The 17,046-nt window shown below is 41.3% G+C and overlaps 1 protein-coding gene across 1 annotated transcript; it reads right to left on the reverse strand.

Annotated features, from left to right (window-relative positions):
* Positions 1 to 1,273: 1,273 nt before the first annotated feature.
* Positions 1,274 to 13,581, reverse strand: LOC118795619 (noelin-3-like). Its single transcript, XM_036554241.1, has 6 exons — positions 13,330 to 13,581; positions 6,003 to 6,146; positions 4,614 to 4,769; positions 3,919 to 4,138; positions 2,263 to 2,369; positions 1,274 to 1,957 (listed from the first exon to the last, which is right to left on the reverse strand). Exons 1-6 carry the CDS (start codon positions 13,396 to 13,398, stop codon positions 1,280 to 1,282), a joined length of 1,374 nt encoding a protein of 457 aa, XP_036410134.1. The 5' UTR covers positions 13,399 to 13,581; the 3' UTR covers positions 1,274 to 1,279.
* Positions 13,582 to 17,046: the final 3,465 nt, after the last annotated feature.

The raw sequence follows: 17,046 nt of genomic DNA on the forward strand, positions 1-17,046 counted from the left end.
GACTAAACGTGTAAAGCTACTGATCAGTGCATTTCCCCTTGAAAACTTTTCTCAAATAATTATTTGTTGCTAGATCTTGAAAAAAAGAAAAAAAAAGTATATCCCAAAGTGACCATTTCACACCTCCTACCTCCCCTCTTACTATTCACCTGGCTGAGTCACTGGCCTACTTGGTGGTGTCCGAAAATGTTCACATTGAGGGGGCCTCCACTGATGAAGAAAAGGGAGAGGGGGTGATTTGAGACGCAACATGACTCATTCTTCTCACAGCACCCTGTCCAATAGAATCATTCTTCACTCAGCACTCTGTACAATAGAATCATCCCTCACACAGCACCCTATTCTGTAGAGTAATTCCTCATATAGCTCCCTGCCCAATAGAACCATACCTCACACAGCACCCTTTCCAGCTGGTCTGGGCTACTGAGTGTACCGTTTGCAGAGGGAGGTGTAAATATTGAGTGTTGTAGATAATGTTAACACAACATTAGTCTCAGAGTGCTTCAGGATCCCATAAGTAACACCTTTACTGTTCATTACTTTCGAACATTGGCTCTGTCAGTCCTCCCTATAATAAAATGATTGTTCATACAGTGAGAAGCAGCTGGATTTGTATGTGTACTTCTATATGTGTAATAGCTGCAACAAATACAACTCAGGGGCCATTAGCAGTGGCCCAAAGCTTTTTAATTACACTCTAAAGAGACCCTCCCTACTAAAACAGTTCAAAAAATTAAGGGATCGTAACCAAATATACCACATATACCACAATAAATGCAGACAGAATTTTGAACATTCATGCAGAAAAGCTGTTGACAGCCTCTGTCTAATACAGCTAATTGCAATAAATAAGGCATACTTGTTTTCACACCGTTTGGTAGAGAGTATGGGAGGAGTAAGGGAACTATTCAATCATCCTGCTGTGCACTTAACCCTTAACTTTGATTAACACATCTAGACAAATCTTAGTAAAATCTTTTTCCTGTCTTATAACATTGTGCTAGTAATGTAAAAAGTCACACTTAGATGCATCTCTCAAATTTTAAGTATGAACCTCAAAGCAGGAGAACTTCATAGCCCCCTAAATATATTTATTATCTCTTCATAGCTTTATCCTATCGGGACCAACGTTCAGTTCGTCTTTCAAAACAAGCACATGAAAGGCCTGATTTCAAGGACCTGCAATTTAAATGCTTCCTGCTTTGGAAGAAAAAACAATGAGTACAAAAGTCTTTCACCACAAAAAACATGAGGGTACTCCGCCAGAAAGGGTTCCCCTTTAAGAGTCATCGTCGGTTTTGATGATGTGGAAAAGCGTGACGTTGAACAGAACCTGGTGCCCATTGTTCCAGGCATAAAGGGCCCTGTCCCTGGCGTTGTAGTCGAGCATGGACATGTGAAAGTACTGGTTGTGGAAAGGGATGTCCGTGTATTCATACGTGGACGTCTTGGTGGAGTAGGCGTAGTAGACTTTGGCCCCGGTCAGGTGCGAATTGGTGATATAGAGCGTCCCGCAGATCATGAAAGATTCTCCGGCGTTCCTCTTGGAGTACTCCGTGTTCCAGGTCTTAAGGACCTCCAGGGTCTGGGGATCCAGTTGGCTGATGACGATGTTGCCAGCATTCTGGTTGGTGGCATACACGGCCCACAGGCCCAGCTCGTCGGCCATGAGGTCGATGTCCGAGAAGCCCCCCCAGGTGTAGGGGTAGACATTGTGGAAGCCGGCGTACTCCAGCGCCCGCTGGGCCAGGATCCGGCCCGTCTCGAAGCCGTACTTGACGATGATGTTGCTCTGGTACTTGTTGTAGTACAGCGAGCCATTGTAGACCACGTGGTTGGTCCCAGCCCACTTGAAGGGCAGGTTGTAGGTCCGTGACTCCACCCCGGACACGAAGTCGCCCATCGACTTATACTCACGGACGATCTTGTTGTTGGTATAGCTGTCCATGTACCACACCTGCAGGAAAAATACCAAAAGCTACGCTCATACGCCCAGACTCCTGATTAAGGAAGCCTTCAGCAATTTTACCCTAAGCCACACAAACACATTGATCCAATTAACTCTAACAGCACACAAGAAAAAAAAAAACAATGCGAGTCTTGACTGTGCACTTCTCTGCACTGTATGAATGACAGTCCTGCCGCATCATTCAGGTTTATCCTTTGTATTTGCTTAGCAAGTCCACTGCCTTTGGGAGCAAAAGAAAACAAAGGGATTAATTATTCACAAGGAGAAAGCAGTCTCTGACTGGCAAGACTTACCCTGTTGTTTCGCGGAGATGCCTGAGGATCAGTCATCCATGCCCCGAATCTGGTTCCAGATGTCTTTATTGTTATAGGCCCAGTGATTTTCATTAATTTTCCACATGCTGTTAATAAAGAAACTCTGATAAGATTCCTAAAGCCAATTTCATGCCTCTGCCACCCGGCAGTTTCACTGTGCTGTGTGTATTAAAACAGCAGTGCTACAGTAAACTTCAGTAGAGCATTCATTTTGCAGAAGTGCTTGAACAGAGTCAGACAGAGCCTGCTCCCCCTGCTGGTCACCCAAGGAATTACCCTGAGTGTAATTTTTTGTACATATTTGAACTGTGAAGAATTCCAAGCACCAATCAGATAATACATATCAAAAATAAGTCCAGAGATCAGGGACATATTTTCAGGAGCTTCCCCATTAAATTAGCCTTTAAAACTACCAATTTCCTGTGTAAAGAGCTAAAAGTAATGTTTGGATGGGCAATAATGGTGCTTGATTTTTTTAAACAGCAATGCACTACTTCAACTTCTTCAGCAGAGTCCAATATGACAGAATGGTGACATAGGGGCTCCCAAATTTCTTGTGACAGAGGGCCAATATGGTGAGCTTACATTGGATCGATGTTCAGGAAAGAAAAAATAGAGCTCAAAAAACTAAATGAAGCTCAAAACCATACATTTTTATTTACCATGAATTCAGAAGGTGCACTCTCACTGAGACAAAGTAACATAAAGTAAACTCTTAAACCCATCACAGTAAAAATTGCCTCATCTTTTTGTTTCTTACCTTGACCTGAAACCAACTACCTTTGCTTTTTAACATTTTGTAACAGCACACTTTTGAAATTTTGTAACATGAATCATTACATATTTCAGAATGCACTTCTGCAAAGATCTAAGTTTCAAACAAGTTAGTAGACTTCAACATTGAGAAGCTTAAACATGAATTCTTCTCTTGTAACATGTGCAAGGGTTTGAGAGATCCAGTCCCAACACCACAATGTGGCTACATAAATATATAAAACAGAAATCTGTTGTCTACCTAATACTAGTGTATGACTGAAGCCAGAGAAACAGCTGACATATTCTGATTGCTAGGTTGCCAGTATTTTTTCATAGGTCCATAAAGGGTGAGAGTATTTTAAAGGAACCAGGAGTCATTTTTAACTGAATGTCAGCTTTAGAGCACTGGTTCTGAGGAACAACACACAATGTTCTTGGGGAGCTACATTTGGCATGCAGCCCACACTTTGGGATCCTTGGTCTGAAATACTAACAACAAAATCTGCTCCCCCTATTGGCCAACAGAGGAATTACCACAATACTGGTGGATTGTTCTGTATTATTTTACTACAAGGAAGCCTCCTACTGTACATTACATTATTTGTATTATTTGCGTAGCTGACTCCCTTGTCCAGGGTGACTTACATAGCTTACATTTTACATACTCTCCTTTTAAAGTTACCCTTCTACTGATAATTAGTGGACCAACTCTTGCTAAGTACCTTGTTCAGTGACACAATAGCAGTGCACTGTCTGGGAACTGAACCTTTGGGTTACAAGCCCCGCGTCCTTAGCACTTTGTCATGCTGCGGTTCTGCTGTGTGCTGCATTAAAGCCTCCAGCCGTGCGGAGCAGGGGGGAGGACGAACAGCGACTCACTCAGCTTGCTCATGCAGCTCCTAAGCCTGCCCTCCAGGCTGAGCACCCTCTGGTGCAGCTCCTCGTAATCATAGGCGCCGATCTCCTCCTGGATCCCGATCAGAGCCGCTGACAGGTTGCGGATCTCCTCCTTGAACTGGGAGATGAGCCTGGCGTCCGTCTTGTACTGCTCCAGGACGGGGATCAGAGGCTGCAGCTCGTCCATCTTCTCCTTGAGCTCCTGCAGCGCGGCCGCGGGAAGACAAGGCAGCTGAATGCCCCGTCCAGCGCTCTGAATTTTTTTCTTTTTCGCACTCATACATCACATTGCAGGGGCACAACGTTTTTCTTCGATGAGATGCACCAGCTTGATGCATGGGAAATCTATCTTCCCTTTTGAAATTTGCAGAGCCTTTATATTTGTTGAATCAATGCCTCTGGCAAAGAATCAGTTTTGAGGTCTCTCATAACTCTCTGGTGCCGTCTGGATATCTAAAGCAATGGGACTGCATTCTGCCCTCCTGCCAGTAGATGGCCATTTGGCTGTGAACCAATGACAGTTTGTGCAGGTCACTCTGTATTATTTCTTGTGTGAATAGTATCAGATTGACAGGCAGAGAAGGGTCAGGCCCTTGTAGTGTCAGTCATTGGATGTTAGCATCATTTCATTTCATTCATAAACACTCATTGCAAGGGAAATCAAAGAAAGCTCTTACCTGAAAGTTTCTGGTCATTATTGTTTTCCTGTCAGCCTCGATTTGCCTGAACTTTGACCTCAGCCCTTTCATCTGGCTTTCCATTTTCATGACGTACTGAAAATCCCTCTGTGTTCGTAAATTCAGTACTTCTATGGACTGGGACATGTTCTGCACCTACGGAACATACAATATCGTTAGGTCAAGTTATTGATGGGCCACCCAAATGAAAACGCCACATTTTTCTTCCTTTGTGACCTAAATTCCACCAGTCCATCCATTTTCTTATCCGAATTCACAGTTGCTTCCAGCACTACTTACCTGTCCTTATCTGTCCAAATGAGGTGCAAAGCTTTGTGCTTTACAGGTAAACAAACGTGACGTTCAGCATTCGGCAGCCTTCTCAAAAGCATGCAGATGGCAAGAAGTTCAGTGGCACATCAAATCAGCTGCACATTAATCCCGTTAAGGGTTTACACACACAAGAATTAACCTGATTAAGTTCTCGTCGTTCAATTAAACGACAGCTAATGATTTCAGCTGTTGGTTCAATCTCTCATGCACATTAGCAAGTAGTTTTTTTTTTTTTTGCATAAATCAACTGGTCAAGCCCCACCCCCATCCTCATTCATGAAGGCCGGGCTATTGTACAGACTGAATATCCACAAACTGCATTTATCTTGGGGCTTTGCTCTGTTCTGCAAATGCATTCAGGAGCGCAGCGACAGAAAGCCTCTGCGATAGCGGACACAAAGGAGCTCTTTATCAGCAGTTAATGCACTGCGTTCTCCGCTCGCGTGGCTCACCATGAACCTATATATCCCTCAGGTCCAGGGTCTGGGACACTGTCCCCTTTCCTCTGCAGAGCACTATTGTGCTGGCACACGGTGGGTACTGGAGCAGAGGTCCTATGGAGCTCCAGGCTCAGCATCTATAGGAGGGGAATCCTGGGACGGCTTTATTGAAGGCCCCTCGGGTGAGATTGTGCATTAGTGCAGCCCTTTTCATTGCCGCTAGTCGCACCAAGGTTTTCATTGAATAGAGCAATGCTGCTGTCGTGTGCAGCTGCACGTTGGTTTGTGAACTTTAAAAAAAGCTCCTAGTAATTTATACACACTTACCCATTTATCCTGTGGATTTGTTTTTCACAGTGAAATGAAATCAGATCACTGCGTTTCACTGCACTTGTGACATGAAAGCAAAGCAACCCAAACTGTTCATTAAAAATCCAAGAGCTTGTACACACTGTGTGTGTGTACATGAGAGTAGATGCACAAGTGTGTGTGTGTGTGTGTGTGTGTGTGTGTGTGTGTGTGTGCGCGTGTGTGTACACATGAGGGTGTATGCACCGGTGTGCGTGTGAATGTGTGTGTGTATACACACGGGCGTATTTGCAGAGTGTGTGTGTACCTTCTCCAGAAGCTGGCGTAGCTGCCTGCCCTTGGCATCTCTGGAGCAGAGGCTCCGTTCAGGGGCCACCACAGTGCAGATACAGCGGCCATCAGCGTCCTGGGCTGAACTGTACACCTGCCAGCCCTCCTTAGGACCAATGGTCTGTGGAGAGGAACAGGCACTCATCAGGCATCCATACATACACACAGACACACACACACACACACAAAACAAAATGCACGCACAGACACACACACGCACGCAAACACACACTCACAAACCAACATGCACACACAGACACACACACATACACCCACACAAACTAACATGCACAAAGAGAGACACACAGACACATCCACACAAACTAACATGGATGCACAGACACACACAAACACACACACACACACACACACACAGACACACACACACACACACACACACACACACACACAGAAGACATACACAAACACACACACCAAAATGCACAAACCTATGTATATATGCGTACAGACACACACAGAAACAGAAATTCATATACCCAAGTGTAAGCATCAACATCAACAGACACATACATCAACACACATGAACCCCCCCCCCCCCCCCCCCCCCCAACACACACACATACAAACACACATCACCTCTGACCCCAAACACACACCATACACCTGCACCCCCCTGTATTTTCTCCTGGCGCGGAGCCTACACCTGCCACATTATCCTAATCATCCTGCACACACACTGCAAACGAAACACACAGACATACACACGCATATCGACAAAAACATCAATGCTAGACATAAAGGTGAGGTAACATAAGTCAGATCAGAGATAGAAGTAATTTCATACTATTTTTTATGAATAATCGTCTTCACAATGGGACAGCCTTTGCTATGGCAGTACTTCTCCCTTAAACGATAAGAGATCTCCTGGACGTCTGCAGTCATTCATCCCACAAAAAGGTTTGACTGCAGCAATAATACTAAAACTACCCGCTCAGATTTCAATTTTCTTAATGCCTTTGTTTCAGAGGATAAGAAACGCAGGGCAGCTCGTAATAAAAGATACTGCGGCCCGGCGGTAGAACGTCCCGGCTCCCTGGGGCTCATTTCAGTAAATGGTGTTTTCGGGGCGTGATTAACGACCTGCCCTCGCGACGCCTCGCGACACGCTCAGCATGGCCCCGCACTGTATCCTCCTCCATCACGCTCGAAGAGGGACCAGGGAGCCCACTGCCACCCAAGCAGCCTGAATAAGTGACAGCATACACACTTTTAAGTTTCTATTTTCATATTAAAGTAGTCAAAACAAGAAGAGGCGAAGAAAAAATATATATTTTCGACAGAGGTGGATTGCGCTCTTGTCCCACATGGCCAGGAACAGATCAAACGAAATTAATTTCTGAAGGATTCGCCCTCAGAGTTGTCGCATGTTGTGTTTATTTTGATCTTTCATGAATGAGTCTCTCACTTGAAACATTCGAGATGCGTCCGTTTCCACCCAATGTGCATAGCTAAATCCTTTCTTCAGACTATCGTCGTGTGTCATTATTTTTATTGTTTGGTGTTCCAAATAGATTACTAAAAAAAATCATGATTATGAAAGTTACTGTACATTGACATCAATCTGGAGGCTTTGAAAGGTCATTTCAGCCCACGTGTTACACAGGAGAGTTAAAATTTCACGTTAATACCACCAACATGAAAAGGGAACTAAAACGAGAGGAGAATACAGAATACAGACTGGACACAAATAACACATAAACAGAGTGGAGGTTAATTGGGAAAAATAACTGAAGAGATCCAATTTGCAGCAATGCTTTAAGTGTCAAACTCCAAACTATCAGTGTTCCACATTCCTGGGACGCACCTGTTGGTTTTACCATTGGGTAAACACTTTGGGCACAAAGAAGCGTTCCATAGTAGCCGGTATAAATCATTCTCGAGTAGCATAAAGATCTGACTTTAATTCATCGGTCTGATTGCGGTCGCTGACAGAGAAAGCACGTATCAGTGTTGTTGCTTGCCTTTTCCGTTAATCTGCGGAATCCGCGCAGTTGCTCCCTTTTTACTTCCAAACTTTCTAAGCGTCTGCGCCTGTGATATTTCACCTATTAACGGTTTAGCAAGAGGCTTACGAAGTTCTGCATTACTGCCATGTGCACTCAAGCGTACCTTTGAGGAGCACATTATCTCATCAAGCGAGCGCATACTCGGGACTCTGAATGAAAATGACTTATGAAATACATCCCACCCGCGCACGCACTGAGGAGTTGGTCTCGGAAGCAAATGGAATGGTTCGGAGTCATTAAAGTGTCAATTATCTTTTGGTTCGTTTTATTACACCGCTTTATTGGCACATGTTTCAGGTAAAATAAATGTTGACCGTTGCAGCAAAGCACTCACTTGTCTGGAAAGAGGAATGGCTCCTTTGAAAAACCACGGGTGGCTCATGGTAAAAATGCTACTAACAATACACACTTACATGCATACATAGCTGGCCACACTGAGTATACTAAAATTATGGATCTGTTTGGGAAACATACGTTTAGGGCATTTTGCATTAACACTTTATATCACCTAATCTCAGCAAGTATAGTTCGATTTGAAAAAGAGCGAGGCCAATAAACACAACCTTAAAAGTATTCCCATCATAATAAGCCTCTCTCCGCTGTCATATTTTCGGCGCCGGTCATGTCGGCTGTTGCTCTGGGCAACCTAAACCAGGCGCGCAGTGTACGCTGTGCATGGGGCTTTGCTTAGCAGAGTCATCTTTAACTCCACCAACGCGTGCATGTTTTTCAGGTGCTTTTCAGCACTATTTCATTATGCAAACAGGGCCGTGGGGCAAACAAAAGAGCGAGCTAAGCGAACTGCTAAGCGTTTTTCAGACTCGTTTTCGCTTGTTAGTGATTCTGACATCCATGCAGACAATTATTGCTCCAACTTGGGTGTAGTAACATGGTTTAAAATGTGCTTCTGTCATTAGTGTGCTCGAATACACATGCTCCCCCAACCAATGTGAACGCCAGTGTTTCGGTATCAGAGGAGATACAATGATGCTGGCGGAAAATGCCAGTATATGCAATGTGCACTCATATCAAAATTACTTGTCAGTGTTCCCATTATTGATAGCACTATCATGAACGACAGCTACCCGTGCGTGGTACAGCTACCTTTGTAAGGTTTCCAGGCTTAACACGATGTAATATGGATGAGATGAGGACCTTTTTCCAGAAAATAGAATTATTGTATTTTTAAATTTTAAATCCACAGCTGTTCATTAGTAAATGCTCGTCTTTTCATCTTTTTTTTTTTTTGCTTGGCAGCAAATTCAGATCAAAGACTCCCTTGCAGTGAATGTAAAATATTGCTGTGCCAAACAAATTAACAGCGGGCCCTTCTTGCTTATTTCCCACTGCAGCATTTGCTTAGCTTCCATGTGTACATTGATACGATGGGGGCATTGCAAATACTGTCTGCATTTTACAGACCTACCGCATAGAAAGTAATAGTAGCTTGACAAATGGACAAAAAAAATTTGTGATTCCCCAAGATATGCATTGTGACCTAGCCTTCCCAATCATTAACATCAACCAGATACTTAAGCAGGGATAGAACAAAACACAACTTTTTTAGTTATTTTAAACTTTTCCCTTAACCCCAGCCTAAAGTCTACAGGTCCACTGGCTGAATTTAAGAATTAATGAAAGGGACATGTAAACAATTAACAACAATAACTATTTAACAGTGTATTATGGGAGATGTATTTCTCAGCACTCTGCTGCCATTTTTTTTATTTATTGTCAAGTTGCAGTGCAGTCTACTTTCTAAGACATCCATATCACTTGTAGACATTAAGTGTTGTCACATTAAATCATTTGAATTCAATACCCCATATCAACCCTGCATTCAGTTAGCAGATGTGCTGGACCCTGCAGAGGCTAAATGCATTTAGCAGAGTCTTCTCATTGTGTAGGTGATTCATAGTGAATGTATATTATATTATTTAAACTCATTTTTATTTGTTATCCCATGGTCTATTGAACTATATCATTATTTCTTTGGAATAAATGAGTAAACAGAGAATATTTATGCACCATTTCTATATATCATACTTCAAGAGAAATGGCAGCATATGAACTGTTGGCCTTGTCAGTCTTTGTTCATTGGTAGGATAGATTTTGAGCAATGTCAACAGCATCACAAAAAGATTTGCCACAACCAATGTTTTCCACAACTAATTTTCTGTGTTTGCATTTGAATGTTGTGAGTTTTTGCCAAGGATGGTACAGTCTTAGATCTTTGGGAAAAATGGCCTGTTAAATGAATAATGCATGATAATATTCTGCTGTGATCAGAGCTGCAGTCATCATTTTTTGGAGGCTGGACTGGGTTATTATTATTTATCCTCTGTGCCAAGGCCCAGCGTTAATAGTTTTCCAGTGTTTATTGTTTCGTGGCTCTGATTCAGCAATGCTCAGAAATCAATGTGTCTGTTGCAAATAGGGCCTCACAATTCCCTCTAATTATTGCAGAATGCAGAGACTGATGTCGTGTGATGCCTGAGAACAACATAGAGGATGACAGAGGAGGTGAATGAAAGTGGCACATAGGATGTAGGTGTGCAAATTGATCATTAACCATTTTATTTATTTGTTTATTGCTGAACACATAGAAGTATTTGGCGCTCAAAATAATGTTTTTACTTGTGTAAAACCAGTCACAAAGTTTCTGAAAAGTAGCCGCCCAAGGACTGTTTTAAGTGGATACACAAAGGATGTGTAGCATGTCTAACCACTAGTTCCCAGGTCTTCCTGGGTGATTGGATTTTCTCCGATTCAAAATATAATCCCTTTTACGCGCACAGTGACACCTGCAGGTATTTAGCGGGACTGCAACGGCACTCTTAATGTTGCACTCTGAATGTGGCAGTAATGCAACCTAGCCAATAAACATGAGCATACTGGAAGACAGTTGTGTCGAAGGCTGCTCTGACCCTACAACGTAGTTATCCAACTCTTATGATGTCTAATCGGATCGCAATAACACCACGTTATTTCCTATTACATTTACCACGACCTTTCCTTCTCTTAGCAATCTGCATTGCAATCAATCTGCAATCTCATATTTTAAGGCTTTAATTATAGCCCACAAACACAGCTGTCCGATTTCCACATGTGATATTTGGTCGTAGATGGGTGGCATCTTAAGTCCATACTCGTGATATGCCAACAGCGAGGGTCACGGACAGGTGAACGTCCTAATTAAATTGGGAAAGAGACTGACTCAATAAAATGAGCCCAGTCAAATTAGCCTCAGGGCTTTTTTTGTGTAAGAGGGGTCATTGTTAATACTGAATGGGTGCAAAAAAGTCACAACTAAGAAGAAGAAAACAAGGTTTCAGTTGCACAGTGACCGCAATCAGTCAACAGAACAAAAAGCAAAATTTTAGTAGGCTACAGTATTTTTACTTCTATTTTGCTCGTTTCGTTTGCCGTTGGCGTCTGTACCTGTTTGGTTTTTGAACAGTGCACTTTTTTGATATAGAGATGCCTGGCGAATGGCATTGCAGCCAAGACATAGCACAGTATTTCACTGACAGAATGAAATGGCAAGCAACAATCTCTTCATTCAAGGCTGCGATATGTTCTACAGCCGGGATAACAGGGTTGTTTCATTCAGAAGTGAGAGGCAGACACGACGCTTTCGGCAACTGCTGAACCTCGCCTAAGAGATTCTGCACCGACTCTCGTCTGTGAAATTCAGACACCAAGTCTGAAACATGAAGTACGAAGGTATACAATATTTTTCACGGAATTCGGTGACTTGGATGCCAACTTACTTCAAGAACGAACACGGAAAAGGGCAAGTTCTAAAGCATATGCTACTTTATCCTTTATTTCCAGAATTTATGCGAATCACCATACCACGCAACGTAGTAACGACTTATGACCAACAATGCAAATAAACACACAGTGGTATTTATGAGACAAATTGCATTATTGTCATTGCTACAAATTAATACTGATGACGCTCGTTCTGATATTTTCAAAGCACTTTCTTTTAGTCTTAACATGCAATATGATTGTATCTACACGTAGAAAATATGCCCCCGAGCAATGTCCTTTCAGCACCACCACACGGACAGTTCCACAGCACGAGGAAACATGCTTGTGTTCCGTGGACTCTAAAGCAAAACGTTCACACATCAGCCACCACATACATCACACATTCTTCAAATTATTTATATCAAGACAATGTACGTATTTCCCTTTGGTGCAGGCTTACAGTGCATTTATGTCACAGCACCACTGTGCGATTGTGTCAGTTTATAATTACTGACTGAGAAATGAACAAGCCAACTTGCTTGTGCGTTCAGAAAATTACTCCTGCAAACATTACCAATCATTTGCAGGTATGTGTGCACCACAAATACAATATCTGAAAGTGATAATATCGTTCCAGGTCACGTATTCATACATTCTCATGCAATTTCGACCCTTCATTATGTTATGCTTTCGTTATTGTTGTTTTCCTTAAGTTCAAAAGCTTAATCAATGAAAATAGCTGTTATGGCAATATCGACGAAGCAGTTTAAAGACGAGTTATGAAATTATATTGGTTCCTTTCCAGTGTTTATCCACATGTCTAATTTTATATGAAAAATACTGCGTCACAAACGGGCACTTTCAAACAATACATAGTAGACGAAGGGGTGTGTAACAGATTCGTGCGTGTGCAAGTGTACTATTAATCATTGCAGTCCCTATAGTTTTGGCGTGGATGTAAAATTCACGTATTGCATAGCTTCCATACCCTCGTCATTACTCACTGCCAGGATAGGGTGACACAATTCACAGGGCTTCTGGAAAGCAAATAATTTTAAATTCAGGCATGCACAGCTTTCTCAAAGGCAATTCGCTTTTAGATGCAAATCTTTTAAAATTCCAAATACTTCAGGTAAAATACGATATACAATACCGCTTACATTAAGTTTGTAACTTACACTTTGTCCAGGATCATTCACTTTAATGGCATTAACCGAGTTATGCTGTAAAATGACTGACTGAATGAATGAATGTATGAACTAATGTATGAACGCCGGTAAATGTTGAATAGCAACCATCGACGTCTGCCTGTCCATGTATTTTTTTAGATTCCGTGGTCCAGTTCCCATTACATGTGTATATATACTTATATATCACGATTCGTGTTTTTCTACCAATAAAGAATTCACAGTCTTTGCTCGGTTTTGCCACTTTTCCAGTTATCTCATCTTCAACGCTAAACACGCTCAAACAGTGATGTCAGTATTCCATGCCGAGAAGAAGACTGTGGAAACTCACCATAGACGGGTAGTATCCAAACAGCATCAGAAGGAGCACGGGATCCAGAACGCAATACAGTGCCCGCATTCTGTTCGGCGGCAGTTGCCTTTTACTGACTCACTCACGCACAGTGCTCACTGCGGGACCTTGTAAGCTTTACTACTGGAAAACGACCGGCAGTTAAAGTCCCCCCAAAAGAAAAACAGAAATAGATCCACTTTCATTACAGCTCCGAGGTGTTCCGCCGCGCAAGCAATGCAGAACGCGCCGCGCGGCACTCTCCACAGAAAAGTTTGAGCCGATGGACAGAAATCGGCGGCTGCTAAGGAGGTGTTGAGACCCGCACGACGGAAGTGACATCATTTGGTGGTTCTCATAGGTGTTCGGAAAGAATCGGTGTTCATAGTGTTTATCAATAACACAGCGATCCTGCTGCATTACATACACCAATGTACAGTATGCATGCGCACGCACCCATACACGTATTGAGCATACCACACATATGCATATACTGACAAACATACGCAACAGACCACATACTAAATATATCATATATAGTATGTGAGGTTGACTATAACCTGCATGTGTATGGTTTGTGCGTCCACTAATTGTAAGGGAGATTGTCCACACGTCTGTACTGACTAATTTCTTAGGTCAAGCTAAAAATAACAATAGTGATAATAATTACTGAAAGAATAACAAACATTATTGTTGTTATTACTATTAATATATATATATATATATATATATATATATATATATATATATATATATATATATATAATATATTCTGGCTAAAATTCTATTTACTAAAAGAAATGTACAAAAGTTAAGACACAACGTACAAACTGGCTTGCAAAATTCTAAAATAAATATACATTTTCAGGGGTTTACATGCAGGTCTGAATGATAGATATTTATTAAGATATGCAGCGGTCCTGCAGGACGAGAGGGTTAGGGAGCTTCACGGTCACCAGCGGCAGTCAGCAGTGCGCTATTGTCACGGATGAAATTAGAGTAAATAGCCATGCGATAAAAGAGAAGAGTATCACTGAGAGTATCTGGACTGTTTGTTCGGCAACCTCCAGAGATCATCTGTGATGTCAGTATAGCATTTTGAACTGATGCCTGGTAAACCAAGTGCATACTGGTCTACACTCCGTACACGCATTAGGATATTTACACTAGAGGCTAAGTGTATTTACAAAAGTATTGCTGTGATCTTATGTGCTTTGCTATACTCCGTTTCCAGACCAAAAAGAAAAGAAGACAGCGATAGGAAAGGCCATTCATTCAATAAAGTACACAGATTGCTGCAATTGAAATGGCCAAAAGAAAGATATATGAATGAAAGTTATTCAAAGGAATGTCACTGCTGATAGTAAAGTGGACCAGAGCATTGATACAACCAGTACTATGGAAACTGAACAAGGTTTTAACAGACATATTCCCATATTTTTCCAATACAAACTCTATTAAACACAACATTCTGTATCTTGCTGAAAGAAGGTCAAATGTTACCAGGATAGTGGGGTAACATTACATTCTGTATATTATATATCTACTCAGAAGAATATATAATAATATATATATAAACTCAGAAGGTTCAGAAGAAAGTCATAAATAATACAGTTAACACTGCTTTTTCAAATGTTTGAAAACCATAATTAGAAATTAGAACTGTAATAAACTCAGATATGATATTCATGTAATCTCATATTTGATTGGCAGGTGTACCATCATTCAAAGGTACTCTTTGGTGGCTCATAGCTTCTACCTACACTGTATAGAGAGTTAAGCCCTTGTTGGTGTCCTACATAAGTAACCAAAATGACCTAGAGGTCTGCAACCTTACGAACAGTTACCTTTGTACCAATGAAGTACATCAAATCACATATGATTTGGATAGACTTTATCAGATCACATATTAAATGTTTATATTTTCTTCCTGATCGTCTTCTTGATCTAATTGTTAGGGAAATACCCACATGTATTTCTCTGCCAATTACATTATTACATATCCTCCAGTGGCACAACTTATTGGCATTTGTCTCTTCTGACTAGATAGCTTAAACTCTATCATATTCAGCCAATAACAAAGTCTGTTCATTGTAGCCAATTGGCAACATTATATGACATAAAGGCTGAAAAACTCACCTTCAGATGATATGATGAAACAATATTCTTTTCAGATAATAAGATTAAAAAAGATAATATGGTCAAATTGTTTGGTGCATGTTTCATTTTTATATCAGTCTTGGCAGATGCAATTTTGCAAGTGTTTATTAATTCATTTTCAGAGACTGTATGCTTTGCACAATTGAGTAACTTGGCATTTTTGCATTAACCGACTACCGGGTGTTTCTCTGTGTGAGCATGTACAGTTTGTCAGGTTGTTCAGAGGTAGCAGGAAATGATGCTACACTAGCAGTTATCATATGGCTCCTGTAATATGCCTACCTATATACAGTATGCAATTTGCTCTGGAGGCATAGCTGCACAAACATATTAAAATATTCTTTAATAACATCGCCATTCAATTAATCTGAACAAAATATGCACAGAACAAAAGAGTGTTCTGTGTATGTGCATTTTCAAGCTCAAGACATCATGGTTAACATTTAGAGGAGAAATTGTCTGCCATTACTGTAACCCCTGTGTTCAGTCAACATGTGGTCACAACTTTAACTCACAATTCAATGCAAGTATTACATGTTTTCTTCAAAAACACACTTTTACTAGCTTAGCAATAGTAAGTTTCAAACACACACAGCCAGGTGAGGTCCTGTTGGTGGTTTCCAAGCCAAACAAAAATACTGCTATAGCCACATCACAGGCAACATTCACACTTTGATTTTGCGGAAATTCATATGTACTGAACCAAAATTATAGAAAAAAAAGTTAGTTTTCACAAAACAGCTGCATTTTTATTTGCATGTCGTTTATTGATGAACACTGACTGAATCCATATAATACTGATTGAATTTAATCATTTATTTGCCAAAAGGAGAATTAAGAGATAATTAAGGGGAGAATTAATTGTGTTTCATACCCTGCAGCCTCCAGAGGGGGCGCTGTGTCCCACAGAGAAGGCTGAGTGTGGTGATGAGATTTGTAGCTGATGAAGAAGTGGAGCTGAGCGTTTTTGATGTAAGCACTTTGTGAGAAGGCCAAACACAAAAAAAAAAAAAAAAAAAAAAACAGAGGACCTGAGCTGTATGTGCTGTTTCTATACAAATAGCAGCAAATGGGATTGATTATTTCTTCTGTCTGGTATGTCTCCAGTCAGGGTTTTCTCTTTTCCATAAAGTCTGGATCCTCATTATCGATGTCTCTGTGCTCAAAACTTAAAGAGTTTATCGGTTTTCCCCTTCTCTTTTTTCTGTCCTTTTCAAATCTGCAATAGCAAGACATATTCTATATCTGCCAGGAGGAGATGGAGGGAGAGCCGGTCTCTTTTTACAAATAACTTGCAGCCTTTAGAGTTGTGAATCACTTATTTTGCTTTCACATTTGTCATTGCTAAACGCTAAATAAGGTGTTTGTGAATCAATCTTCAGTGTCTGTCACGAATGAGCATTTAAGTCGATTTAATGGCAATGCTCCTCCATTCCTGATAGCATGCTTTTTTTAGAAGTATTCGGAAAATTCCATCTGGTAGCTTGGAGAAAGTGAGAAGATGTAACAGTGTGAAGGTATACAGTGAAACCTTCTGTGGGTGCACAGACAGCATTG

Source organism: Megalops cyprinoides, chromosome 20 (assembly GCF_013368585.1).
Source record: "Megalops cyprinoides isolate fMegCyp1 chromosome 20, fMegCyp1.pri, whole genome shotgun sequence".
In the NCBI taxonomy this organism is placed as follows: domain Eukaryota; kingdom Metazoa; phylum Chordata; class Actinopteri; order Elopiformes; family Megalopidae; genus Megalops; species Megalops cyprinoides.